Here is a 27,707-nt window from a genome sequence, read left to right on the forward strand (position 1 = left end):
CTTGAGCCCAGGAGCTCGAGACCAGCCTGAGCAACATGGCAAGACCCTGTTTCTACAAAGTTAAGCAGTTAGCTGGGCATAGGGCGCATGCCTGTGGTCACAGCTACTCAGGAGGTTGAGGCAGGGGATCACTTGAACCCATGCTATCGAGGCTCTAGTGAGCCTTGTTTACGCCACTGCACTCTGGCCTGGGCAACAGAGCGAGACCCTATCTCAAAAAATAGAAAAATAAATTGGATAGATAGGAGAGTGGAAGCCTTCACTTCAAGGTCATATACCTGGGATGACCAAACAGCCTTCATTTGCCTCTGAAGGGCTCCCCACTATAAACAGACCTTCTCTCATACATACTGAATAGTAAGTAAGTAAGGTATTATCTTCACTTCACAAAAGGAGAGGTCAAGAGACCTCAAAGCAAGAGAAAAGGAACCTGTGTTTCAGAGCCCAGCCTAGAACCCCAGGTTCTGACTCTCCCTCCCAGGAAGTTCTGGGCTGCTTTAGTTCCGCTGAAGAGTGCCCCCATCCTCACTTTGGATTAGCCTTGTGAGATATCTCAGGGTGTGGTTGACAAAGGGCCCTTATCCATCTCTAGTCTCTCTTGACACCACCCCCAAAGAATCAAACTAGCTGTTGCCAGCTGTGTGATGCATAGGTTATGTGAGTGTTTATCTGAAGAGGCAAGGCGGTTGGGCTCCTGGAAAAGGCAGAGAAGGCTACCTGATAATTGAGGTTTGAAATTAGAAGCAGATCCAAGGACTTGTGAGCCAGCCAGGGTAGGAGAAGTCTTAGTATCTCCCTGTGTAGCCAAATGACAGTAGCTGAGTGAGCTGTGTGCTATGGTTTCCTTAAACGAAAAGCAGAAGGATGGGAAGGAAATTGCAGTGTCTGCTCCTTGCCCTAGCCAGCAATATTTCCCCCTAAACTTTTGTCTTGATCAGATCTTCTCTATCACCCAAGACCCATTTCTCACAGGGAAAGGAATAGCCATCCTCTCCACTCCTCACTGAGCCCTCCTGAGGTGGCTGCCTCACCCTGTAGCATGTGTTGGGAAGGGGAATTTCTGCACTCAGACTCACTGTGTGTGTCCTTGGCAGGCATAACCAACGGCTTTGGAAAACACACCGAAAGCGGGTCTGACTCTGAATGTAGTTTGGGTCTCAGTGGTGGACTGGCATTTGAAGCTTGCAGGTAAGAACACATTCCCAAAGCTTTGTCAGCAGCTCTGCTACCCCTCCTTTTACTCGCCATTCAACTACAGATTGAACCTCCTCCTGCTTACCTTTTTCTCTCTTCCCCCACTCCTGCTATTTCCTGAGGCCTCTTATCTGTAACTCTGGGAGTTCCTAGGAAACAGGGTGACCCTTGACTCTCAGATCTGATCTGAGAGAGGAAGAGTAGTGCTGATGCTTTACAGGGTTTGTGGGGCTGAATTTGGACTCTAGAGGATAGGGAAAGCTAAATCTCCTATGGCTCAGTGAAATTAACATTTGAGCCAAAGTCCCCTGCTGCCCCTACACACATTTAGACAACCCAGCCATTACAGACTTGGTTTTGCTCTTTGCCTTTTGGGGCGTCATAGCCTCTTTATAGAGGTGTGGTGTAGGTGTATGAAATGACCAAGTAGGAAATTTGGAATTGCCTTTTTTTTTTTTTTTGACATGGAGTCTTGCTCTGCTGCCCAAGCTGGAGTGCAGTGGCCCGATCTCGGCTCACTGCAACCTCCGCCTCCTGGGTTTAAGTGATTCTCCTGCCGCTGCCTCTTGAGTAGCTGGGAGTACAGGCACATGCCACCACGCCTAGCTAATTTTTGTATTTTTAGTAGAGATGAGGTTTCACCATGTTGGCCAGACTGGTCTTGAACTCCTGACCTCAAGTGATCTGCCCACTGCAGCCTCCCAAAGTGCTGGAATTACAGGCGTGAGCCACCGTGCCTGGCCTGGAATTGCTTTTTATTCAGACAAAGGCCCCAAAGCTCTTCTACAGTCCTTGAGCTGAAAAGGGATGGATTTCTTCCCATTCTTTTATCTGAAGAGAGGATTTCTCAGACCAGACCTTAAAGTTTCTTCCAGGCACAAGAGTTTATGGAGCCCCTGCTCTGTGTTCTGTGTTCTGTAAGACACCAGGGCGGGGAGGACTCTTAGAAATGAGAAACCCTCACTGCCACAAAGGAAAAGTGACTTGTCCTGAAGGCTAATGTCATGGCCCCACCACATGACTGCTGAATGGATCTTAGGTTCAGAGTAGGGGAGGAAAGGTCCCAGGGCAGCACCAGAAGACTATTTGTGTTTGAAGTGCTTCCAAGGCAGACTGGGCATGTGTTCTTTTAGGCATTCAGTCTACCTGGGCTGTGGGACTACTGGTAGGGCTGAGGGGGTCACCAGCTACTCGTTGGCCTGGACTGGTTCCCTGCTGTGGTTTCTCTGAGATTCCCCTACGCCCCGCCAACCCTCAGAGTTGCCCTAGCTTCCTATTGCAGCCTCCAGAGATACAGGGGAAGTAGATGGGAAAAAATTATCAGGCACAGGAAAGAGAAAGATTTCAGAATCTTACATGATGCTTCTAGCCTGGACCTGGGTTGAAGTTCCTGACTCCCTTCAAAGATAAGGTATCTGGAAGCCCACTTTGTTGGGGTCAGGGTAGGATTGGACCCATCAAACTATCCTTTTCTCGCTCTTGACTAAAGGTGGAAGGTGTGTTGGCCCCTTCTTCTATGAAGGGCATTCTTTTCAGCTATTAGCCACAAGAGCAAGCAAGGCCAGGCTCTGGTTAGCCTGCTAATTCAGGTGGCGTGTTTGCCTTTCTGCAGAACTCCAGTGCAATGCCCTTGATTTATCTGGGGCCCCTTGGAGAAAGGGTGTCTTAATATTTCAGGGTTTAAAATAGGAGATCTAAGGGCTTCAACTGCAAGGGTTGTTTTTCTTTTTCCCCCCATACTGTGGTAATAAGTACATAAGGGAAGACCTTATTTATTAGACCGGAATCATATAATCCCAGAATTAGAAATAACCTTGAAAGAACTGGTCACTAACCCATCCCCCACACTCCCTTTTTCACTTACCCCTTGGTTTATCTTTTCTGATGATTTTCTGAGCAGGTTGGTGCTACATGTGCTTTCTATAGGTCACTCATTCAAATACTGATAACTGAACACCTACTGTATACCAGGTACTGTTCTAAGCACTAAGGTGCCTGTTCTCATGAAGATTATCTTCTAAGGTGTCTGTTCTCATGGATATGGATGTTAAACCAGTAAATAAGATAATTGTAGGTTGGGTTGTCTGCTTAGGCCAGGGTAACTTGGAGAAAGGGCTGAAATGCAGGCCATGATTGAGTCAGTTGTGCTTTTTTCTACAAATCAGGAACATACAGACCTATTTTTGGTGTTGCATCCTATTTTATTGAGCTCATCCTTCTCAGAGCTCATCATTCTATAGTACAGTATTAGCAGTTTGTAATACTTTCAGTAAGACATTAAAATTTACTATCCTTCGTATGATAATAACTACAGCTGTGTTTATTGACTGCATGGTATGTGCTGTACTGAGAGCTTTATGAGTGTTCGTTCATTAATCCTTACAACAACACATGGGGAGTGTAAGCCTCGGAGAAGTTAAGTAACTTGCTGAAGGTTACAGAACTGATAACAAGAGCTGGGTTTTGAACCCAGATAGGCTCCAAGAGTTTAATTTCTTAACTACTTTACTGTGCTCTCTTCTGTTGTGTTTGAAGATGTCTCCCCAGATTCTTGATATGAACTTTGTTTTTCTTTTTCTCATCTTGATGTGAACTTTGAGAGGCTTTCCTGATAAAATTACTAGCACTTCACATTTGTACAAGGCCTCAATTTCTCTAATATGTTGGCAGATTTTTGTAGGGTAAATGGGAACTAAATCCTAAATGTAAACTGGGTATTTTTTGTTTTTTCCCAAACAGTTCCTATTTTGACTAGCAGTAAAAACTACCAACCCAACTACTGGTTACTGAAAAATTGTGATTCATTGGGTTTTGGTTAAGCAAAGTTTTCTTAGCATACGTTCCTGATAAAGTCAGTTCTGATTCAGTAAAACGGGAATACCCTACTCTCCAACCAGTCCCTACTCCTGGCTGTTTCTTATCCCACCAGGGGTTTCTTTAAGCATTTCTGCTTTTCTGCGGATTGACGACCTATTCTTTAAGCATTTTTTAGTAAAAAAATTTAAAGTTACATAGGAGTAATATTATTTTTTGAAGTTTGGATGGAAAAAAGTGCTAGCCATATATATCATTTTTGCCCAGAAGCTACGGTGTACGTTAGAGTTGTATGGGGAACAATTTGAAAATACTGATGCCCAGGTGGGCTTCAGTTGCAACATTGCTTTGGTATTGCTATTCTAATTTTTGCTTATCACTTTTTAGTCTTTGTGTAATATATATTTTGCCTCTGCAATTGCCATGAAACAAAAATTGGCCTACTTTTTTTTTTTTTTTTTTTTGAGATGGAGTCTTGCTCTGTCACCAGGCTGGAGTGCAGTAGCATGATCTTGGGTCACTGCAACCTCCGACTCCCTGGTTCAAGTGATTCTCCTGCCTCAGCCTCCTGAGTAGCTGGGAGTACAGGCACATGCCACCACGGCCAGCTAATTTTTGTATTTTTAGTAGAGATAAGGTTTCACCATGTTGGCCAGGATGGTCTTGATCTTCTGACCTCGTGATCTGCCCAGCTCAGCCTCCCAAAGTGTTGGGATTACAGGCATGAGCCACCACACCCAGCCCACTTTTTACTTTAAAAAATCCACTTCTCTCTATCCAAGAAAAACTTCACACATAAACCATTTGGAAGTGAGAAGTGCATTTTTTTTTCCAATTTAAAAATGTCTTTTCTAATTAAGGAAGTATCACATGTCCACTTTAGAAAATTTGGCAAAGAGGCAAATTTTTGAATCTCAAAAATAAATTGGTTTCTAAAGAAGAAACGACGTGAACCAGAGCAAAGAATTCTGGGCAGATGTAAGATGGCCCCTGTCATGGCAAGGCTGCTTAGACTCTGGAAGGATTGACAAATGACTGGTGTGACCTTTCCTTTGGATGAAGTCCAAGGTTCCTGAGCAGGGAACCGAGCAACTCCTTCCGGGTTCAGTCCTTCCATGTGGATGAAATGGTTCCTCAAAACCTTGTGGGAACTTTTCAGTCAAAAACATGGGTTAGTGTGAGTTTTTAGGGGAAGGTGAGAAACTGTCCTCCCTAAAGAGTTTTTGCAGCTCCACTCCTGTCAGAGAGGGGAGAGGGGAGAAGGGGAGTGGGCGTTTTAGTCATTGAAATTGCTCATTTCACCCCTCTCTCCCTGCTCTGTGTGCAGTGGTCTGACGCCCCCCAAACGCAGCCGTGGGAAGCCAGCCCTGTCTCGAGTGCCCTTCCTGGAAGGTGTGAATGGAGACTCTGACTACAATGGCTCAGGTGAGGAGCAGTGTTCAGGCAGAGCTGAGGGGGCCAGGCCTTCTGAGGAGCCAGCTCTTCAGGCTGCTGCACTGCTGGGGCTCCGTACCAGGCAGCCAGTCCCTGAGCTCCCCCAAACTCTTGGGCCCTTGGGCAGGGAGATGGCCCTCTCCCAGGCCAATCATACTCTTTTTTTTTTTTAATTGCATCTTAAATTTGAATAGGTTATACATGCCTATAGTAATAAAAATCAAAAAGGTACAAAAGTGTGTATAATGAAAGCTAGCACTCCCCTCCCTGGAACATCAACTGCTGGCATTTTCTTTTATATCTTTCCAGAGGTAATCCATATGTATACAAGCCAAAACTTGCATGAATAATTAAGAGAGTGAGTGGAGAAGCCTAATATGCACATGTTCCTCTAAACCATTCATTTTTTTCCAGCTAATAATATATCTTGGAGATCCTTCTATGCTTTTTATTGGCTTCCCAGTGTCCCATTATATAGGAATGCCATCATTTGCTTAGCCAGTCCTCTAAAAGATGGACGTTTAGATTGTTTTCATTTATTATCGTAACCAGTGTTGCAGTGAGCAACCTTATGCATAGATAATTTTATATCCATAGGGAGTCTATCTATAGAAGTAGAATTACTGAATTGAAGGAAGTGTGTGTTTGTAATTTTCATGGATACTGCCTGTCCCCATTCACAAACGTTATCAGTGATAGCCTTTATCACTGAATCTCGCACATACATAACCCTGTAGTTTTATGGGCCTTTCTCCTTGGACAGAGGGAATAAAGGGCAGGGCAGGACCTGGGGGAGAGGCCTGGGGTGGTGCTCAGGTGGGACAGGTGCAGAGCAGGCTGTTCTCTGAGCTCACCTCTGTCCAGCCCTGCTGTACAGGGGTGTGCGCTCCCTGGATGCCCTGTCTTTGAAGTTTCCATCTAACACACAGGCTGCAGGGCTTCTCTTCCTTCTTTCCTTTACCCAACTGCTTTATTTTCCCTTAGCATCAGTTTCTTTCTTGTATGTGTGTTGATGAATGCATGCCTGTGTGTTTCATTGCTTTCTGTAACTGTCAGTTCCCAAAAGGTCAGGCTCATGTCTAAATGAATTTGTACAGCATCTCACACAAAGCCAGGAGTGGATTGGCACACTTTGTGCTTCTGGTGGTGACATCTTATTCTTACTTTTAAAACCACATGCTTACTAAAATGATGCCAAAGGATGTTAACCTCCCATAGTTCCATCACCTGTAACATGATTGTCTTCATTTCTCTGTGTTGCCTTCTGTTTATTTTAGGCACATTTTTAACAAAATGCTGATCCAAACACATGCACTTTTGTATTCTACTTTTTTCAATTTTTTTTGTACTTTCTTCATGTTGACACATAATCTTTATATATCTCATATTATTGGAACAATGTATCTAACAATGCATTATAATTTACTTAACCATTCTATTGTTAGGCATTTGGGTTGTTTCCAGCTTTTAACATTATATGTAATGTAGTGAACCCATATTTTTAAAATCCTTTTATTCATCTTTAAAGTTATTTTTCTTAGAATAAATTCCCAGGGAAGGAATTTACTGGAACAGGTGGTTCATACATTTTTTAAATGGCTCTTCAGACATACTGCCAAATTACATTCCATAAGGATGGGTTTGGTCTGCAGTTGCATCAGTAGTATGTGATTGCACCAGTTTCTACTCAGTCTACCTCTTTGGTATTGGATTTTATCTTTTTATTGTTACTGCTATTGATTCAATAGGTGCAAAATAGTATCTTATAATTTTAATACATTTTTAAAAATTACAAGTAGAGTTAAGCACAGTAGCTCACGCCTGTAATCCCAGCACTTTGGGAACCCAAGGTGGGAGGGTTGCTTGAAGCCAGGAGTTTGAGACCAGCCTGGGCAACATAGTGAGAGCCTATCTCTACAAAAAATAAATAAATAAAATTTTTGAAAAAGTGAGGTGGTAATATTTCCTTAGAAATAACAATTTCCACTCTGTTAGATTTGGACTTTTTTCCTTGGTTGAGTGTGGCCACCTGCCCATTCCAGTGTATAGATGTGGAGAGGAAAAGAGAGGTTCTTCTGTGTCTTCAGAAGCATCTGTGAAGCACTCATTCACATGTGTTAGTGCGTTGAGTGCAGAGCAAAGTAAGATGAAAAGATGCAGTGCCTGCCCCAGGGATACCCAGTCTCAGTTCTGACAAAAGAAGGCATGTGAAGGACTTGCAGACCGCTTAGCTCTGCTGAGTGCTGTGCATCCAGGTGTCCTAGATGGCCAGGTGTGACCCTGTCAGAAAATAACTCAGTTAGCAAGTAATTTTACCAGGATGTCTTCCCTGGCATCTTTGTCCATGAAGCCTCCATCTTGAGGACTCTGCACTCAGGGAGGCCCAGAGAGCAGTATGTGGCATTGCCCAAGCTGGATTATGGCCCTTCTCCCTAAGGCCGTGAGGATGAAGCAGTTACATTTTTCCAGGGAAAGCCATCTTAGGGTTCTAGTTCAGAGGTCGGTAAACTATGGCCTGTTGCCTATTTTTGTATAGCCCATGGGCCAAGAATGGTTTTTACATTTTGAAATGATTGAAAAGAAAATCAAAAGAAGAATGATATTTCATAACATGTGAAAATTACATGAAATTCAAATTTCAGTGTCCAAAAAATAAAGTTTTATTGGGACATAGCCATGCTCATTCATTTATAGATTGTGTGTGTGGCTGCTTTCATGCTGTAACAACAGCAGTGTTGAGTAATTGCAACAGAGGCCGTGCTGCCCACAGAAGCTGAAATATTTACTATTTGGCCCTTTACAGAACTAGTTTGCCGACCCCTGATCCAGTCTAACTTCTAAGGAAAGGAGAGGGAAAAGGAAGGGTGGAGGGGATGTTGTGACTCATTTCTGGGTTGCCCCAGTCAAGTGGAAGCCACAGGCAGGCCTTTTGGGCACCATTCCAAGTCCCCTTTGGGTGCTGTCTCCTCCCCTCCCCCACCCCCAGGCAGAAGCCTCCTGCTGCCCTTTGAAGACCGCGGAGACCTGGAGCCCTTGGAGCTGGTGTGGGCCAAGTGCCGAGGCTACCCCTCCTACCCTGCCTTGGTGAGTCCGCCCCAGACACCACCCTCCTACCTCCCCTGCCTTGCTTTGGGGGCTAATCTGATTGGATTAAGCCAGCAGAGTGTGGTGGGAGTCAGAGTGTCTTTAGCTATAGAAGGGAGGGGGGTTTTGCCCCAGCCTGAGTGGGTCAAACTAGCAAGGCTCCCAGCTTGGGGCACTAAAAATAGGCTAAAAGTATGCAGATCAAGGCCAGGGTTCTTAGAGTTTTAATAGCATTTATTTATTTCATTATGCATAAAAGTAACAGGGCCCATTTTAGAGAATCTTTAAAGCTACTGATAATGCTTAGACGTTTTATTAAATATTTGTCATGCTAAGTCGTTGAAATACTGAGGAAAGTATGATTATTACATTTTGTAAGGAAGAAAACTGACGATTTGTGGTCATTCAGCTAATAAATGACAGGGTTGGAATTTGAGCCCAGGGTTTAAAATGTGTGATGTCAAAGCCTGTGTTCTGAGCCACTGAGTTCGAAATCATCCACAGTCCTGTCTATTCAGGGATAACTTGGGGTGTATATCCACTTACTCTTTTATAAAAAATGTATAAATATGCATATATATGAGACCATACTGCTTTTAGCCTCCCTTTCACTTAACGGCATATCATGAACGTGCACATCTTATGCCATTAAACATTCTTCGTCAACATCATTTTTAATGATTGCATCGTCTTCAGTTGTATGCATGTACCATATTTTAACCATTCCCTAGTTGGTCACTTAGATTGTTTTGAATTTTTCACTATGATAAACAGTTGGCAATAAACATCATTGTAGTTTTACCCTTGTACACATCCATGATTATTTCCTTACAGTGAATTCTTAGGAGTCCCTTCTTGGGGCAAAGTCTATGCAGAATTCTGATACAAGTTGCCAAGTTGCCGGAAGTTCATTTTGGTTTATACTCACACCAGCAGTAACTAAACTTTTCATTTCTGTCATAGTAGCAGCAGCTAAAAATTCAATTTTTACCACCTTGATTGTTATTTCTGAACTCTTTCTCAGTTGGGGAGGTAGTGTCCACCTGGCTCTGGAAGATACCACTGATACTAAACCTTTGGGGCATGTCAGAATAATCTGTGGAAATTTTTAAAACAATACCCATATCAAGTCACCTCCACCCCAGCACTATCAAATTAGACTCTCAGAGGCCAGACTGAGGCATCAATATTTTTTAGAAAACATCCTAGATGATCTGTAGCCAGGGTTGGGAACCACCCCACCAGCCTCTTACATGTATACAGGACTCTGGGTTTCTCTCAGCCCCTTCATATATGCAACTTTTAACAGCAGCCTTTTAAGATAAGGAGAGGAGGAATTCTGATCCTGTTTGGTCAGATAAGGAAATTATAGCTCAAAGAGGTTGTATTAATACAGTTTGTTGGAGCCATATTGGAAGCCATGTTGCCTACTCTACTTCCTCCTTAGCAGTAGCAGGTGGGGAAAATCCATACTGTGACCTAGCAGCTGAAGAGTTAGGGCCTGGGGCTGCCTGCCTTCACAGGGCTCTCTGCCCTGCCAGCGGTGAAACTGCAGGACTCCCAGCTCAGTCATTAAAGAAGTGATTAAGCTGTGCAGGTTTGGATTTAAAAAAACAAACAAACAGAATACCTCACAATGCAAAAACACTAGTCTGAAACTCGTCTTCTTTTTTTTTAAATTACCCTCTTAATTATACATTTTCTGTCATGATTAAAGAAATTCAGCCACCACCTGAACACAACCTGTGTTTTTATTTTGGTGTACGCTCTCCTAGTCTTTTTCCTATGCATTCTTCAGTATGTATTTGCATCCACAGATAGTGGATATAAAGTTTTTAATTTTTTCTGGCTTTTGTCTTTTTTTTCTTGTCTTTTAAACATTTTTTCTTGTTTTTGTTTTTTGTTTTTTGGTTTTTTTTGTAAGAGTAATATACTGCATTATAGAAGTTTGTAAAAATAGAGGCAAAAAAACACAAACCCCCACTATTCTAATGTTGACTCCAAGCATTTTGTATCATTCTTTCTATTTATTGTTCACATATTCACATTATAGTTGTAATAATAGTGTATGTACACATATGTTAAGTTTTATCACAAGCTTTGTTACCATGTTGTTTTACATTTGCATAGTATTCATTGAATGAATGGACCATTTATTATTTTGGGAAACAAAAGCTCTCCTCAGATGGCAGACTTACCTGCCTTGCTTTTGCCCTCAGGGGAAATTGTTCACAATCTACCCTCTGCAAGCACCCTGGGTTCCAAGGCAGGAACCAGCATACCTTAGTCAAGAGGAAACCTATCAGAGTAGCCTCACTGTCTTGTTTGGTAATCAAGGAAGCTTACAAGGGCTTGTATGGTAGTTCTCGTTAAGACCCTTTACTTCAATCCCAGGAGGGACAGACAGGCTGGGAGAGTTTTGATCAAATTACCCACCTGGTGGGTGGGGTAAGGTGGTTCTTCCTTAAACTCCTAACCAGAACAGCTGCTTTCAGCTGCTTATCTTGAGAGGGATGTAGTGAAATTGGCAGACATGCAAAGGTAAATAATGAGAGCAGTTTATTATGAGAAGGGGTCCACTGGGACAGCGTATAGGAAGTAAGATTGCTCTGTCTCTGGAGAAGGCTGCTTCCTCAGTAAGTTCCTAGTCTTTGCTCCCAGAGCTATTAGCTGTCTGCTCTGGAAGCAGGGGCTGCGTAGGAGGCAGTGGGCTGTGGAGGCCCAAGCCTTGTCTGGTTTTAGTCCCAGTGTGGTTTTAGCCAGCTACATTCTGCTTCTGTGCTTGGTGTTTTCCTCTTGTCAGCTAACACCTGTTAGCAGACTTCTCAGCATCAGCAAGAGATGGAAATGAGATGATGTGTGAATAATTAGGAGCTTTGGAAACTTTGAAAGTGCTCCTTAGACCTGGATTTTGATTGTTGTGTTGATGCTACCCGGCATTTTGCTGAGCACCTGCCGTCTCTGAGCCAGGCAAGGCGGGGCTGGATGCCAGAAGCAAACCCAAAGGAGAAGGGCCCAGCTGCTGCCCTTGTGGAGCTTGTTGCCTCAAGGATTAATGCCTTCAGTGGCCCTTGTTTCCACCCACATCATACTCCCCTCTCCATCAACCTCCAAGCTCATTCTGTAGCTATACACTGAGCCTCCTCTCTGATCTTACCATGGAGGTGTCACAAATATATCTGGTCCATGTATCAGGAAGGATTGTAGTCAGACAGGAAGGTAGTGGGTAACCAGAGACCTCATTAGAACCAACTGGATGGCCTTCCCGATGCAGAGCCTTCTTCATAGCCGTGGTACCTAGGGACGGCCCCCAAGCATTTGAGGTGAATTGCAAAGGTACTAAGGGGAAATTGACAGGAAAAAAAAAGTGACCTCTACTCTTCTGTCCTAAGGGACGTTGGAGGAAGAGGTTTGCCTGTCTGGTCTGGACATCAAAGATACCCCACTCAGGCCTGATACTCCCCTGGCGTGGGTGCTTCAGCAGTTGGTCCTGCAGCAGGGGCACTGCTCACCCTGGCCTCCCTCACTGAGTGCCCATCTTCTATTCTGCCTCCAGATCATCGATCCCAAGATGCCCCGGGAGGGCCTCCTGCACAATGGCGTTCCCATCCCTGTCCCCCCGCTGGACGTGCTGAAGCTGGGAGAACAGAAACAGGCAGAGGCTGGAGAGAAGCTCTTCCTTGTCCTCTTCTTTGACAACAAGCGCACCTGGTTAGTGGGTGCTGCTGTGAGGGGGCTGAGGGGCACGCCAGGGGTCTGTGCCAGTGGTGCTGTGCTAGTGAGATATACAGAGGGGCCATGGATGTTACCAGTTACCCTGGTCTCCACTTGCCAGCAACAGGCCTGCAATTGCCATGTTAATAGTAACTGAGGGGTGTTGCAGATCAGATTCCCTGGGAAACACTGTGAGGTCGAGACTTGCATCAGGAGGCTTATTGAGGAGAGCTGTGGGGCGGGAGCGATGCAGCACTGGGGAGAAGTTGAACTACAGCCCACTTGCTGCCTCAGCTCATCCACTGGGCACATCTGGAGCTGGGTGGCTCAACAAGATAGAGGTGTCAGGAATTGGGCCTGTGCCTTTTTGCCCTGTGCCAACTAGTTATTGAATGCCACTGCCCCGAGGGAGGGGTGTGGCCTGGGCCAGAGGCTTCCTTGGTGGAGGGTGATTCCTAGAGAGGGACTCAGATGAGAGCCAGTCGGCTTCCAGTAGCTTCTGGGAAGCACGTTTCCGTCCTGAGAGGGGTTCTGGCCAGTGCAGTGTCCACTACAGGAGACTTGCTCATTTATGGTTTACAACACTTAAGGTTTCTCTTAGCACCAACAAGAGAGTGCTTTCACCTTAGCTTCTATAGAGTGAGGAGGGAGAACTAGCTAATAAAAATAGTGATAATAGTAGCTGCCATTGGGTGCTTACTCCATGTACTTATGCAGATTGCTTTATATATCTGATCTCTTTTAATCCTCATTCAAGTCTTCATTAATCCCCTCATAATCCATTTTGCAGATGAGGAAGTTGAGGCTCAGAAAGTCCAGACCCTGTAGCCAGAATTGAGATACAAAACAAGATCTTGCTCCAAAGGCTGTATCCTTAGCCACATGTTATAGTCACCTGGGGAGCTTTAAAAACACATACACAGTGTGCAGGCCCCACCACAGATGAGTTTATCAGTTCCTGGCATCAGCTCTACTTGCTAGCCATCGCCCCCTAATTCTCCAAGGCAAGGCGAAGCTCAGAGCCCTCCAGGGTGGCTCATCTGGCCCCAGAGGGCAGCAGGTGGGCCTTTCTTAGCCTATGGACCCTTACAACTCTCCAAACAGAGTAAGGGCCCAGAGAAGGACCTAGCTGCAAAATTGATTCCATGCCATTCCCCCACCTGACTCCTGCATATCCTGCTTGCTGTTCTGACCTGCTAGGTTCTTGGTGGCCTCCTGCATGGAGTCCCCCAATTTGCTTCCCTCTGCCCTGTACCCTCTCCGTGGCTTTGCTGGTCCTGGCCAAGTAGGGCCACAGGAACCCCCTGTGAGACCCACTACTGCCCAGCCTCTTACTGTGCTTGCATTTCAGGCAGTGGCTTCCAAGGGACAAAGTCCTGCCCTTGGGTGTGGAAGACACCGTGGACAAGCTCAAGATGCTGGAAGGCCGCAAGACCAGCATCCGCAAGTCAGTGCAGGTGGCCTATGACCGTGCGATGATCCACCTGAGCAGAGTCCGGGGGCCCCACTCCTTCGTCACTTCCAGTTACCTGTAAGGGCAGGGCTGGGCCTGCATCTGCTTGCCCTGCCTCCGTCCCACAGGGCACAGAAGCCTCTTCTGCCCCTGCCAGATGTATGGCTGGCAGCTTCCCCCTCTCATGGTAGGCCAGGGACTGGGCTTTCTCCCCACTAGGGGCAAGGCCCCAGTTTGACCAATTGCATGGTTCTCCTGGCAGGCCTGCTGTGTGCCAAAAACTCCCACCCAAGGTCCCTCAGGGGATATTTCACTGAAGAACTAGTTAGAAGTAGAAACAGCTGTGGGGCTTGGGCCCAGCTTAGGAGATGGACCCCGCCCAGATGGCAAGAGGTCCTGGGCTCCTTCTTGAGGGGCTGCCTGGCCCCCTCCATCCTACTCCCACTAACTACACCTCAGGGCGGGTGAGGTTCTGACACTGATCCCAGAGATGCTGTGGATACGCCAGGGTCCCAAGGGGAATCTCCCCAAGCTCACTCTCTCTCCCGCTTATCGCCTATTCTCACACCTCTTCCCGGTCCCATCTTCTGCACCCATTGCCCAGTCTTGCTTTCTCTTTCCCATGTTCCTTTTCTTTTTCTCTTGTGCCAAACTGACAGAAACCATCACCACACTGGTCTTTTTCTTTAATGTCTCATTCCCCTTGAGGCCAGCTGCTATGCCAGGTGGTGTCTCTGCCAGGCTCCTCAGGCCCAGACAGAGGCCAGCCCACAACCTATGACCCCCTCCCCCAGGATACCACCTCCCACCCACAGACCTTCCCTTCTGCTGTTGACACAACTTCCCGGCTCTGCGAGTGTGCCCCCTGGATCAAGGCGGGTCCCCTGTTGTTTTTTTTTTTTGCTGCCATGAGGTGGCCCAAGCCTTCAGGGTGGGCTCCTGTCAGGCTGGGTGTGTGAGTGTCCATCTGTCCACGTGGATGTCGAGGGTGGTTTGGGTGGAGCTGTGCTTGTCAGCTGGGTCTGCCCTCTTCCCTCTTTTCTCCCCTCATGGACTTTTTCTGCAATTGCAGTCTTAAGCTTCACTCTCCACCACCTGGATGGCATGGCGCCTGCCACCAAACATCTTCCTGGCCTGTGCTCTGCCCTGCCCTGCCTAGCCTCTGCTACTCCCACTTCCTAACTCCAGGGAATGCATTACTTTTATTTCAAACCCTCTGCCTCCTTCCTCCTTTCTCTTCAACCCGCTCCCCACCTTCACCTTCTCAAAAATGGAAGGAAAAAAAACTGTGAATGGGGAATGCTGACTGACAAACCAACACAACTTTCAGAGGCTTCAGTGTCTGTTCTCTGGACATTTCTTTTCACCTCCTGAGCACCAAAGTCGCAGGGCCAGTTGCAGGCCACTGATTGCCATGTTGATTTTTAACCTGATATTCTTTTTAATTGTTTTAAATTTTTCATAGGGGAGTTTTGGACAAAACAAAGTCACTGGGGAGATCACTGCCATTTTTACACACTTGACTTTTTAAAAATACAACCAACCAACCACCACAACTTCTTATACATTTGGGACATGAGCCAGAGTTTAAAAGGGAACCAACAAAACACTATAACTTAAAAGGATGGGGTTTTGGATTTTGTATAATAATAAAAACAATACAGCATATGGCTAGGGAAGGACATGGTGTATATAATTGTAAAATACTGTTCTAAATTATTCAGGCCTATAGTTTCCATTACTGGAGTCCTCCATTGTGTGGCCACACAGTGTCGTTGATTTAAAGGAGCCAGTGCTTCCCCTCTCCCCAGGTAGTTGGTCAGCTGTGGACTCTGTGACCTTTGTCTAAACCTGTGTTGTAAGATCTTGGGACTTCCTCTCTTTCTATGTCTGTCTCTTCCCCCCAACACTTTCTCTTCTTAGTCTCTCTCTTTATTTTTCAATCTCTGAATATTTTAGTCTCTCTCTGAGTCTCATTTTTTAAAATGCTCTTTTAGAACGGGAAACGGCTCAGATCCTGCTGTGGCACGGGGCCTATGTGTCTCTGTCGCGTCTGCTGTGAAGCACATGATGCTCTATTTATTGTAGAAAGTGACTTTATTTGCTTTCTAGAATTGTTTATAACAGATGGTATAAGAGAGGTAATAAACAGAAAAATCTATGCTTGTAAAGAATACAAAAGTTAATTTTACCTACTATAATATGACTGTCTGAAACTTATTTTCTCTCTGAGAAATAAATGTTCTAATGGGCAGTAGTCGCTGTGTTGTGTTTAATCAGTAGGGGCCTACCCCTCTCTTCCCATTCCCTACAGCCTCCTCCTCAACAGGCCAGGACCATTAAGAAAGTTTCCTAGCTAGCGAGGGCTGTATCTTTTTTTTTTTTCTTTTGAGACAGCGTCTCTGTTGCCCAGGCTGGAGTGTAGTGGCACGATCATAGCTCACTGCAGCCTCGATTTCCTGGGCTCAAGAGATCCTCCTACCTCAGTCTCCCCAGTAGCTGGGACTACAGACACGTGCCACCACGGCCAGCTATTTTTTTGTTGTTGTTGCCCAGGCTGGCCTCAAACTCCTGGACTCAAGCAATCCTCCCACCTTAGCACTCCCAAAGTGCTAGGATTACAAGTGGGAGCCACCATGCCCAGCCTCTGTCTTTCTCTTGGAGCCCTGGGAGCAGTGTGAAGATGTTCTCTGACTTTGCTTCCCTCCCGGACAGCGCTGGCACCTTCTGGGAGCTGTTGGAAGGCCCGTCCTACCTTCCCATGCCTCGCCTTCCCTGTGGCCATGTTCCTTTAGGAGCCTCTGCTCCTCATTCAGAAGGAGAGTGACCCTTTGGACACACCTGGCTTACCAAGCTTGCTGAACTCGAGACTCAAGGATGCTCACACCTCTCATGTCATTGCTGCTGTTTTAATTCTGTAGATGGGTAGCTGGGACACACACACAGGGGAATATAGGCCTCACTCCTCTTAAAGCTGGAAGGCATCCTTGAGCCTACCTGGTCTTCATTTTACAGACAAGGAAAGGGACCAGCAAAATTAAAAGACAAGGTCAGCCAGCTAAGAAATTGTGGCAGAATTCTGGGACAAGGATCTGGCCAAGGCTTTCTTTATGGGCTCCATAGCATTTCAAGACTCCACTGGCCTATTCTGTACCGTGTTCCTCTCTCACTGGTTGTGGCTCCGGCATTTCTGGATAGGAATGTCCTGAAGAGCAGAAGCAGAGGGGAGTTCCCAGAGACAAACTGCTTAGTTGCTGGGCATAGAATAGCTTTTCCCCTGTCCCTACTCCTATCCCATTCTGGTCCTACCTGGCTCCTATGCTTGTCTCAGTGGTGTGGCTGAGGACTCGGGTCTCTTGATCACTTCCTCCACGGGGCCTTTGACAGCCTGGTCATTGAAGTAAAAAAAGTGTCAAAATTCTCATTTTGGCCTAACACTGACAAAGTACTGCCAATGTGCTGATCATCCTTGTATTACATGTTGGGGCTGCAAAGACACACACCCCTGGTCTCAAGACACTCACAACCTGGTTTATAAGATACATCTCACATAACTCCACATAAGGCCAGTGTGAAGGTCCCAGACATGTGGAGGCGTTTGGGAGAGACATGTTTGGTTGAGGAGTAATGAAAGCTTTCAGAAGCAGCAATTAATTCAAGCCTTGACAAATGGGGTTAAGAAAGTATTTATGCATTGTAAGTTGAATTGCAAAGACATTTGCAAAATATTTACAAAATATTTAGGGTGAAATTACAAGCTCATTCTATAAAACATTTTAGAAATAAAAGAGAAGTGGCCAGATGGGTAGGATTTTAGCAGGCGAGGCTAAGAAGAGGAGACAAAATCATGGCTCAGAGATTGTGCATATTCCAGCTCCAGTGACTAGCTGACCTCCCATGTGACTGGAACCCACCGAGGTGGCGAGCAGTATATCGGGCTTAAAAGCCCTGTCACTGTCACTTACTCTGTGACCGTGGGCCTCTCTAAGACTGACATAATAAAGGATCCCAAAGACAGGGCAAGGTAGGTGCCATTCATATATGGCAGGTAGCAGCATCCATTGAAAGATTTGAACAGGGCAGAGACTGGAGCTTGGCAACTAACTAAACATCAAAGTTAAAAAGCAAGAGTGTTAAGACAGGATGCTGGGTGGCTGCTGGAGGGATCGCTGTGGGTTTTGAAGGGAGGAGAAAGTGTAGTTTTTTGATGAGTTTGTGTTGTCTATGGGACATCTAAGAAAAACCTCCAGCAAGCAGATGGGAGTTGAGCCCAGAATTCAAGAGAAAGACGGGAGCAGAGGACAGAAATGTGGGCACCCTGGAGCCCACCTGGGCAGTTAGAAGAATGGCCAAGGACAGCAAGGAAGGTGAAGGACAGACCTGAGGGAAGCCCCTTACATTTAGAGTCTGGGGTTGGGGGAAAGGGGGAGACAGCACTTTTTGAGGGGTCTGTTCTCCAGGGAGGGCCTCACGGAATGTCAAGCCCTCATGCCACAGATGGAGGAGGGGGCAGGTCAGATGTACTTAGCATCACAAAGCAGGAAAAGGCAGGGCTGGACCAGAACTCAGCACCCAGCCCTTTCTGCTCTCCACGGACTTATATATTACTCAAAGTAGGCAAAAGTGTCCTTAATAAATTTTATCAGTGTTGTGATTGAAATTCATGAACTCAAGTCTAAAATGATACTGTAATATTGGGACATGTGTTGGAGACACTCTGACTCTCGGAATAGAGAATCCCATTCTCCTAACAAGTTAAAAAATATCATTGAAAGCATTTGCCAAAATCCCTGGTCAGCTTGGCTGCTTCCATTAATGTATTAGATGCCATTAGCACCTGAGTGTGAATGTGCCAGTGTGTCAGATGGGCTCTCCTGACCTGGCTAGGCTCTGAGCTTCACTTTGAGAGAAGAGGGGGGGCTAGTGGCAAGACTGCCAGGCTCGGAGTAGTGCTGAAGGAGAGAGGGAGGGTGTGGGCCTTGACTACCCCAAGTCTGCAGGCCTCCCACAGTGTCTGCAGTAGGGCAATGAGTGTGCAGGTCTCCTGGCTGCAGCCATCTGGCCTCTACTGAAGCTGGGATGAGGGAAGGAGGTCTTTGGAGGAGGGAAGTGGTTTCTCCAAAAGGTGGGACAGAAGTTTCTTACTCTGTGGTGAGGAAGAAGGGCCAGGGAGATGTGTGCTGGGCTAGAGCTGGAGGGGAGTGCTGGATCCACCCTGGTGATACGGGAGAAGGGCAGGGAAGTGCTGGGTAGAGAAGAGCGGGGTCGCTGGTGAGGGCTTCACCCTCAGGCCTGGCCCACGGACCTAGGTGAGGACAGGCACTCTTGTTTTTGAGCCCAAATGTTGCATTTTCCAAGACCACTCTGGCCCTCCACGCCCCCGATCCTGGGCCCATAAAAACCCCGAGACCCTAGCGGGCACACACACACCAGCGGCTGGAAGTCCAGAGAAGTGGAAGAACACACCAAAAGGCACCAGCAGATGCCGACAGGCTATTGACGACGGCAAGATGACGTGGAATTTGGCGCGGCGGTCGGAGTCCAGCTGCCTGGCAGCCCAATTCCAGGTGAAGACCACCTTCCCACTCCATCCTCCTTCTGGCCTCCCCATTCACCTCACTGAGAGCTACCTCCACTCAATAAAACCTTGCACCCATCCTCCAAGCCCACGTGTGATCCTATTTTTCTGGTACACCAAGGCAAGAACCCAGGATACAGAAAGGCCTCTGTCCTTGTGATAAGGCAGAGGGTCTAATTGAGCTGATGAACACAGGCTGTCTACGGATGGCTAAACTGGAAGAGCATGCTGTAACACACACCCACTGGGGCTTCGGGAGCTGTAAACACTCAAACCTTAGACGCTGCAGTGGGGTCGGAGCCCACCCTCCCCATGACCTGCCTGTTTGCATGCTCCCGCTAGGGGTTTGAGCTATGGGGCACCAAAGAAGTGAGCCACACCCCCATTGCATGCCCAGCGAGGGGGATAAGGGAACTTTTCCCATTTCACTGGCACCTGGGGTGACCTTCTGTCTGCCCTTTCCCTTTGAGGGTGGCAGAAGGTAATCGGGGATAGAAAAAACGTGCGTGTGTATGTGTGTATACATATACATAAGTATTCTCTTCAACTTAAATAATAGGGCCAGGACTCACAGGCTACATGCAGTCAAACACCCTACTACTGAGCTCTACCCCCATCACAGGCTACATAGAGTCAAAAAAGCTAATTGTCCCCAAATTTCAGAAGGGCCGTGGTGCTGTTTCTGAGAACATTTTATGTCCTTTACGTGACACCAGTAAGGCTGGTTGGAAGAGAGTGGATTTGGTTGAATTCCTGAAGCCGTGTCTCAATCCCTTCCTCTTCTTTTCTGCCTGGTATTTGTCCCTTTGGGGGATACAGAAGCCATATTGGGGATGCGACATTGATGGTTCCTCATGGGCAGGGAGTATCACATAAGGGCCCAGGGGTAGGCTCCTTCCCTCCAGCTTCACAGTCCAGAGTGACACCTGAAGGAGATTTTATCTAAGCTGGTCATGAAAGATTATAAAATTTATGGGGTTTTTTTTGTATGTAATATGGGAAAATTTTTAAGTGCAAAGAAGAAATTAAGAACTACCCTTATTCTGACCACACAGAAATTACCATTTTACGGTAATTCCTTATAGTCTCTTGTTTTTTCTAGGTAGAGCGTGTATTTTAGTTTCTTGTACTGGGTAGTTGAGAAGTCTATTAGCTCTCTGACATCACTGTGGAAGTTCGTGGTACGACTGGAATGCGAGTCCTTCCCATGCCTCCTCAGCCTAAGTCTGGCTTTTTCTCACTTGCTGTGGATCGTGGACTGGCCTAAACCAAGCATTGCCTGTTTGTTCCTCTGTTTTGTTAAAATATTGCTAGTCTCCACAGCATTTGAAATTAGGTGGGAGCTATATATCTTCATCCCAACAACTTTGCTCTCTTGGGTAAATTTCCATGGAATTCAGTCCTAGATCAAATTCTGCCCCATGTACAAACATCTAATGAGTGAGGAAGCCACCATGTGGCCATATAATTCTCCTCTTGATTGAGAAGTTCCCACCTCTGCTTTTGGGTACAGCCACCAGCATCAGGAACGAAGATCACTCCACAGCAGATACAACATGCTTCAGAGGGCAGGACCAGTTAGTGGAGTAATCAGGTCGGGAGCAGGAGGAACAGAGCCCGAACTTTGAGTATTTTCACATTTTAGATATAGTTTTACATACAATAACTCTGGCACACAAATCTTAAGTTTAATCTCTATGAGTGTTCATATGTGTACCCACCCATGAAATTGTGACCCAAATCAAAATACAGAATGTTTCCAGTGCCCCAGAAGGTTCCTCATGACCCTGTCCAATCAGGACCCCTGCTGCAAGTGTAACTACCATCCAGACTTCCATTGCTGTGGGTTAGTGTTGCTTGTTCTTGGATTTCACATAAATGGAATCATACAGCTTGCGCTCTTTTGTGTCTGGCTTCTTTCATTTAACATTGTGGCTCTGAGCTCCACCCTGCTTTGCATGTAGCTATAGTTTGCTTTTTGTTGTTGCTGAGTAATATTCCATCATCCAAACACACCGCAGTTTGTGTATCCATTCTCCTGCTGATGGGCACTGGGTTATTTCTGGTTTAGGGCTGTTATAAATAACACTGCTGTGAACATTCTTGTACATGTCATTTGATGGACCTAAGTGCTTGTATGTCCCAGGAGTGGAATTACTAGGTCACGGGGCAGATATATGTTTAGCTTTAGTGAATTCTGCCAGTTTCCCATTTGGTGTTCAATTTATATCCCTGCCTGTATTAGTCTGATCTTGCACGGCTCCCCACCTGTATTAGTCTGATCTCGCACAGCTATAAAGAAACACCTGAGACTTGGTAATTTATAAAGAAAAGAGGTTTAATTGGCTCACGGTTCTGCAGACAGCATAGGAAGCATGACTGGGGAGGCCTCAAGAAATGTAGACTCATAGCAGAATGGGAAGGTGAAGCAGGCACATCTTACATGGCCAGAGCAGGAGGAAGGGAGCAAAGTGGGAGGTGCTACACACTTTAAAATAACCAGATCTGAGAACTCACTATCATGAGAACAGTAAGGTGGAAATCCACCCCCGTGATCCAGTCACCTCCCACCCGGCCCCTCCTCCAACACTGGAAATTAAAATTCAATATGGGATTTGGGTGGGGACACATACCCAAGCCGTATCAGTGTGTAGTTGCTTCACATCTGTGCCAACACACAGTACTGCCAGTCCGTGATGTTTGCTCCAGACCTGCTTGTTGAATGACTTCCATTAAGCTCCACTGTGCAGCCAGGCTTCTGTTTTCCTTTACAGCACTTTCTGGCTTTAGAGGGAGAGTTATGAACTGCCAAGGTGCTTTTCAACTGAGGAACCCTGATTGAGAGGATGGTGAGAGGAGAGAGCTCCCTGGAGTGGATTCGCTGCTGATCCTGTCCTGGACGCGAGGGCGTGTATGCACCTGGCTGTGCAGCCCAGGCATCTCTTAACACCCATTTCCGTACTATGGTGCCAGCCAGATCCCTACATGGGCTGTTTGGGAAATAGGGTCACACTGGGTAGTCCTCTTTAGTTCAGAGTAACACAACCTTTCCCACTTCATCCTCCTCATCACTGTCATTGGGCTCTGAGGGACCCACTTTTGCTCAAGTGTTGCTTTTTTATTTTCTGTTTTTGTTTTCTTGAGATAGGGTCTCGCTCTGTTGCCCAGGCTGGAGTGCAGTGGCTCAATCACAGCTCACTGCAACCTCTGCCTCCTGGGGCTCAAGCAATTCTCCCCGGTCAGCCTCCTAAATAGCTGGGACCATAGGTGTGTGCACCATCATGCCTGACTAGACTAATTTTGGTATTTTTTGTAGAGATGGGGTTTCACCATGTTGCTCAGGCTGGCCACGAACTCCTGGGCTCAAGGGATCTGCTGGCCTTGGCTTCCCAAAGTGCTGGGATGACAGGCGTGAGCCACTGTGCCCGGTCTGAGGGACCCATTTTTGAATACAGACCCCAGCCTGTGTCCTGAGGTGTTATAGTTACCGGTGGGGGGGAAGGGACCCCTGTATATTGCACCCATTTTGTTCTTGTCCACTGGCTGATGCCCAAAATTCTACCCTTAGTGCTTCATGCTTTTACCTCTCAAGGGCATGATCCTTAGGGACTTGGCAGTGACCCTGGTTAGAGTGGGCCTGTTTTCCTTTAAGTGACTGGTATCCCAGTGTGAACAAAGGATGTGTGAGCAGGTTTTGATAAGGCAATACAGCAAGGACACTGAGTCTTTGAGGGGAAGGTTTAAAAGGAGATGAAAAGGGCCTACTTGCTGTTGGCTGACCTTGGTGCCACAGACGCACATTTCAGAGTCATCAAGGATGAAGGCTCAGAAGACTCTGAAGCAACTTCAAAGGAATTGCTTGGATCACAGGTGGGGTGAAGGTTGGAGATAAGAAGGCAGGACCAGGGAAAGAGACCCAAGGGAGCCTCGTTTGGAAGCAAAGCTCTGGAAACAAAAGACTGCAGAGCCAGGGTCAACCTGGGCAACTGTTTGAAGCCAGCTCCGTCCTCAGGTGCAAGAAAGAGCATTCTCTGGGTCTAGGCCTGAGTTGTGCATGGAGGACACAGGCTTTCGTGGGCGGGCCTGCAGGCTTCTGGCTCCACTCGTGCCTGTGGCACACACAGGTTTTGATAGCCAGAGCCTGGCCAGTCCTCTTTCTGCTCCCTGTCCCTCCTGGGACCAGGACTTGGCCTCTCCCCTCCACCCTCCATTCTCTTCCTCCTTCCCTTCTTTGTCTCCTTCTCCTTAAATTTTGTGATTTTTAATTTCAATTGACTTATTGTCCCTCCTTGTCCCCAGTCTCCCAGTTCTCCTCCCCAGAGGAAACCAATTTTACCAGTTGCACGTGTAACTTTCCAGAGACACTTTATGCACACAAGTGATGTGCGCATCCACTTTTTCTGTACAAACGGTAGCATACTTTTTATACTGTTCTAGGCCTCATTTAAAATTTTAAAATTAAATATTGAGTAGATACAAAAATAGTAGTTATAGAATAGATATACATTTTAAAAACACCCACAATACAACAGACCAGCATGGGTACCCACGCCCTGTTCTAGACAAAGAAGCTGGGCTTTTGAAACCATGTGCCTCTCTCCAGCCCCACCCTCCTCTTCCCCTAAATACTACCATGAATTTTACGCTTATCCTGCCCTTTTTGTTTTTTTTATAATCCTACTACTTGTTTATAATAGATTACAATAAATATACTATATTTTTATACTAGGATAAATGTAATAAACATTATATATAACAGACATAAATATATATAATAAATTAATATGGTATACTACCTCACTTTTTTGGATTAAGAATAGAATAGTTTTCTACAGCTGGCTTTTGTCCCACCCATAATTATAGTTCTGAAGTTCAGTGTACTGATATGCATGTCTGGAGTTAGTTCATTTTCACTCTTGTATAGAATTCCATTGCATGGAGATAGTATGATTATTTTCATTGGACTATTTTATTTATTAATAATGATTATTATTGTTTTCTCATTTAATTTTATTTTTTGAGACAGGGTCTCATTCTGTTGCCCAGGCTGGAGTGCAGTGGTGCAATTATGGCTCACTGCAGCCTCAACCTCCAGGGCTCAAATGATCCTCCTACCTCAGCCTCTTAATTAGCTGGGACTACAAGCATGAGCCATCACACCTGGCTAATTTTTAAAACTTCTTTTATAGAGACGAGGTCTCACTATGTTGTCCAGGCTGGTCTTGAATTCTCAACCTCAATAATCCTCCTGCCTCGGCCTCCCAAAGGGTGGCTCATGCCTGCTGGGATTACAGGCATGAGCCACTGTGCTTGGCCTCACTGCTGGCCTCAGTTTTGGGGTTCTAGGAACAGAGCTGGTGCAAATGTTCTTAATTGTTTCTTCTGGTGTGTGTTGGGGGGAATGGGGGGGTTGGGTAAGAACTTCTCTAGGGCATTCGCAAGGCCATTAGGAAAGTACATTGTCAACTTCAGTAGATAATGCCAAAATTTTAAAAAGTGGTTATAACCAGGCCTGGCGCGGTGGCTCACGCTTGTAATCCCAGCACTTTGGGAGGCCGAGGCAGGCGGATCACGAGGTCAGGAGATCGAGGCCATCCTGGTTAACACAGTGAAACCCCGTCTCTACTAAAAAAAATGCAAAAAATTAGCCGGGCGTGGTGGCGGGCGCCTGTAGTCCCAGCTACTCGGAGAGGCTGAGGCAGGAGAATGGCGTGAACCCGGGAGGCGGAGCTTGCAGTGAGCCGAGATTGCGCCACTGCACTCCAGCCTGGGCGACAGAGCGAGACTCCGTCTCAAAAAAAAAAAAAAAAAAAGTGGTTATAACCATTCGCACACCCGCTAGTAGTTTCATTCCCCTCGCTCCACTTCCTCACCAACACCTGCAGTTATCAGCTTTTTAATTTTGTTGACGGATCCGTGTGAAATTGTAACTCACTGTGGTTTTAGTTTTCATTTCCCTGGTTATGCATGCTGCATTTTTTTACTTAAAATATGTCTTGGTGACTATTCCATATCAGAGCAGTGAGAACTTCCTCCTCCTTTCTTGGCTGGAGAGTGTTCCATCGTCATATGAAAATCTCATGGTCGATTTAACCCGTTCCCTATTGATAGACACTGTGTGGGCTCCAGCCTTTTGCAGTCGATTCTGCAATGCATAACTTTGTGTATAGATAGCAGGCTGCAGCTGCACATGGGGGTGTGTACATGTAGGTTTTTCAAAGGAACCTCCTGAGATGCTTAGAAGAAAAGGAAAGAGTGTTTGCTCCCCCTGGCCCTGTGCCTCCCTATTTTCAACAAATTCCCTTAATTCCATGAGTGCCCCAGGGTCAGAATGGTATCCACCCTGTCCTGTTTGCACCACACCATCTTTTCTCTCAGAGGATGATGTTTGTCTCCCACCCGCTTCCCTTCGAGCCATCCCCACCTCCTCATAGACTCCTCAGGAATTGTCTCTACCCGGCATCTCTCACTTTTTCTTTTCTTTTTTCTTCCTTTCTCTCTTTCTCTTTCCTTCCTTCCTTCCTTCCTTCCTTCCTTCCTTCCTTCCTTTCCTTCCTTTCCTCCTTCCTTCCTTCCTTCCTTCCTTCCTTCCTTCCTTCCTTCCTTCCTTCCTTTTCTTTCCTTCTGTTTTTCTCTCTCTCTCTCCCCCTCCCTCCCTCCCTTCCTTTTCTTTCCTTCTTTCTTTCTTTCCTTTTTTTTTTTTTTTTTTGATCAGGGTCTTGCTCTGTCACCCAGGCTGGAGGGCAGTGGTGCGATCATGGCTCACTGTAGCCTCAAACTCCTGGACTCAAGCGATCCTCTTGCCTCAGCCTGCCAAATAGCTAGGACTGCAGCTGCTCGCCGCCATGACCAGCTATATTTTTTGTAGAGACGGGGTCTCACTACGTTGCCTTGGCTGGTCTCAAACTCCTAGGCTCAAGCAATCCTCCCCCCTCAGCTTCCCAAGTCACTGACAGACATCTTTCTTATCAATATCCCCATCTCGAGAATCCAAGTTAGTATTAACTAAGGGATTAGACTTTGCCTTGCCCTGAAAGAGAGAAAAATAAACTGACAACCACTCTAAAGTGGGCGCAGTAACACACACACACACACACACACACACAACCAACCAACCAAACAAAAAAAACAGGTAAAGACAGACAAATTCCAACCCATCCCCTATGTGCTGTGTCCTGGGCAAACCCTCTGACATCCCTCAGACTCAGTTTCTTCCTCTATGAAAAGGGACAATAGCACTTACCTCTTGTGGGCGTGGGGCAGATGAGGGCCAATGTTAATAAACCACTCACATTCATGCACTCACTAGTCAAAGCTTTCATTGTTGTCAAGGATAATTCTAATTCAAGTAAGCTATGAAGATGCTATGACAGACACAAAATCAGCCAGAGGGGAGCCCACATTGGAGGGCAGTACACATTGGAAGGCTTCCTGGAGGAGGAGATGATCGAGCTGCTTCTACCAAGGTAGGCATCGTTTAGGCAAGTGGGAAAATGTGCATGAATACATGGTGGGGGGTGGTGCGAAGATTCTTGAAGGAGAGATCTGCAAAATCAGAAGCATGGAGAGTGAGGGAGGAAAGATTTGGACATGTTGGGAACCAGTGCGTAACTGGGGAGAAATGTGGATTGTAAAGGGTGTGGGACCTATTGCCTGAGAGGTGGCAAGAGCTCCATCTTCAAGAACTCAGTGGGCAAAACAAAGTCCTGGGGTGGGCTCAGGAATTGGCCCTGCACCAGAAATTCAGATGCACACTTGTGTTTCAGAATTGCTATTTTCATCTGAGGAAGGAGGTGCAGCCCGGGATAAAGGGATGTGGGGTTCAGTAGAGCAGTTCATAAAGAGCCTTTCCTTATTCCGCTTTATTATCTGCATATTCAACTCATCCTCTATTTGGTGGATGTAGAGGGGGCTCCCGACCTTATGCAGTTACAACCCATTCTGTGTGAGCATCCCTGACCTCAGGTGCAGAAGGCATGAGCAGCACATCTGTCAGATAACACATCTGTCAGATAACACATCTGTCAGATGACACCCTAGAGGGAGATGCTGAACACACATGGTGCCATTCATTACCTTCTCCTCAAATCTGCTCACAGACTTAACCATAACGATACTTCTTTCTTCTATAATCTGGCTGCTCCAGCATGTTCCTCTGACAGCACTTTCTCCCACAGACTCTGTTGCCAAACTTGGATCTGCCCACCAGGTGCAGCAAAGCCAAGCACTGACATTGGGATTTGCAGCAAGAGAAAGTGAGGCATTTACTGCAGGGTGCCAAGCAAGGAGCATCGGGCAGCTCATGCTTAAGCCCCGAACTCCTCGGTGGCTCACAGGTAAGGGTTTTTAAAGGCAGGGAGGCAGAGGTTACAGGCAAAGTCATAAATCAGTACATGGAAGCTGTGCATTGGTTTGACCTAAAAGGGTGAGACATCT

At 46.3% G+C, this 27,707-nt stretch overlaps 2 protein-coding genes across 7 annotated transcripts in view; both read left to right on the top strand.

Annotated features, from left to right (window-relative positions):
- The window catches only part of BRPF3 (bromodomain and PHD finger containing 3), a 36,096-nt gene extending 20,146 nt beyond the window's left edge, over positions 1-15,950 (top strand). For 4 of the 6 annotated variants that reach the window (XM_030803154.1, XM_030803156.1, XM_030803155.1 and 1 more), the window contains exons 9-13: positions 1,095-1,188; positions 5,336-5,433; positions 8,429-8,526; positions 12,083-12,237; positions 13,592-15,950. In XM_030803154.1, the coding sequence (XP_030659014.1) occupies positions 1,095-1,188; positions 5,336-5,433; positions 8,429-8,526; positions 12,083-12,237; positions 13,592-13,775 (629 nt within the window). In that variant the 3' untranslated portion in view covers positions 13,776-15,950. The remainder of the gene's footprint in view (positions 1-1,094; positions 1,189-5,335; positions 5,434-8,428; positions 8,527-12,082; positions 12,238-13,591) is intronic. The other 2 variants (XM_030803158.1, XM_030803159.1) reach the window with 2 other exon arrangements.
- A 10,728-nt stretch (positions 15,951-26,678) lies between these two features.
- Positions 26,679-27,707, top strand: part of PNPLA1 (patatin like phospholipase domain containing 1) — a 63,505-nt gene continuing 62,476 nt past the window's right edge. Inside the window, exon 1 of the mRNA XM_004087119.2 lies at positions 26,679-26,737. The gene's annotated coding sequence lies outside the window, so the exon portion shown is untranslated. The remainder of the gene's footprint in view (positions 26,738-27,707) is intronic.

This window comes from Nomascus leucogenys, chromosome 22a (assembly GCF_006542625.1).
Source record: "Nomascus leucogenys isolate Asia chromosome 22a, Asia_NLE_v1, whole genome shotgun sequence".
Lineage (NCBI taxonomy): Eukaryota > Metazoa > Chordata > Mammalia > Primates > Hylobatidae > Nomascus > Nomascus leucogenys.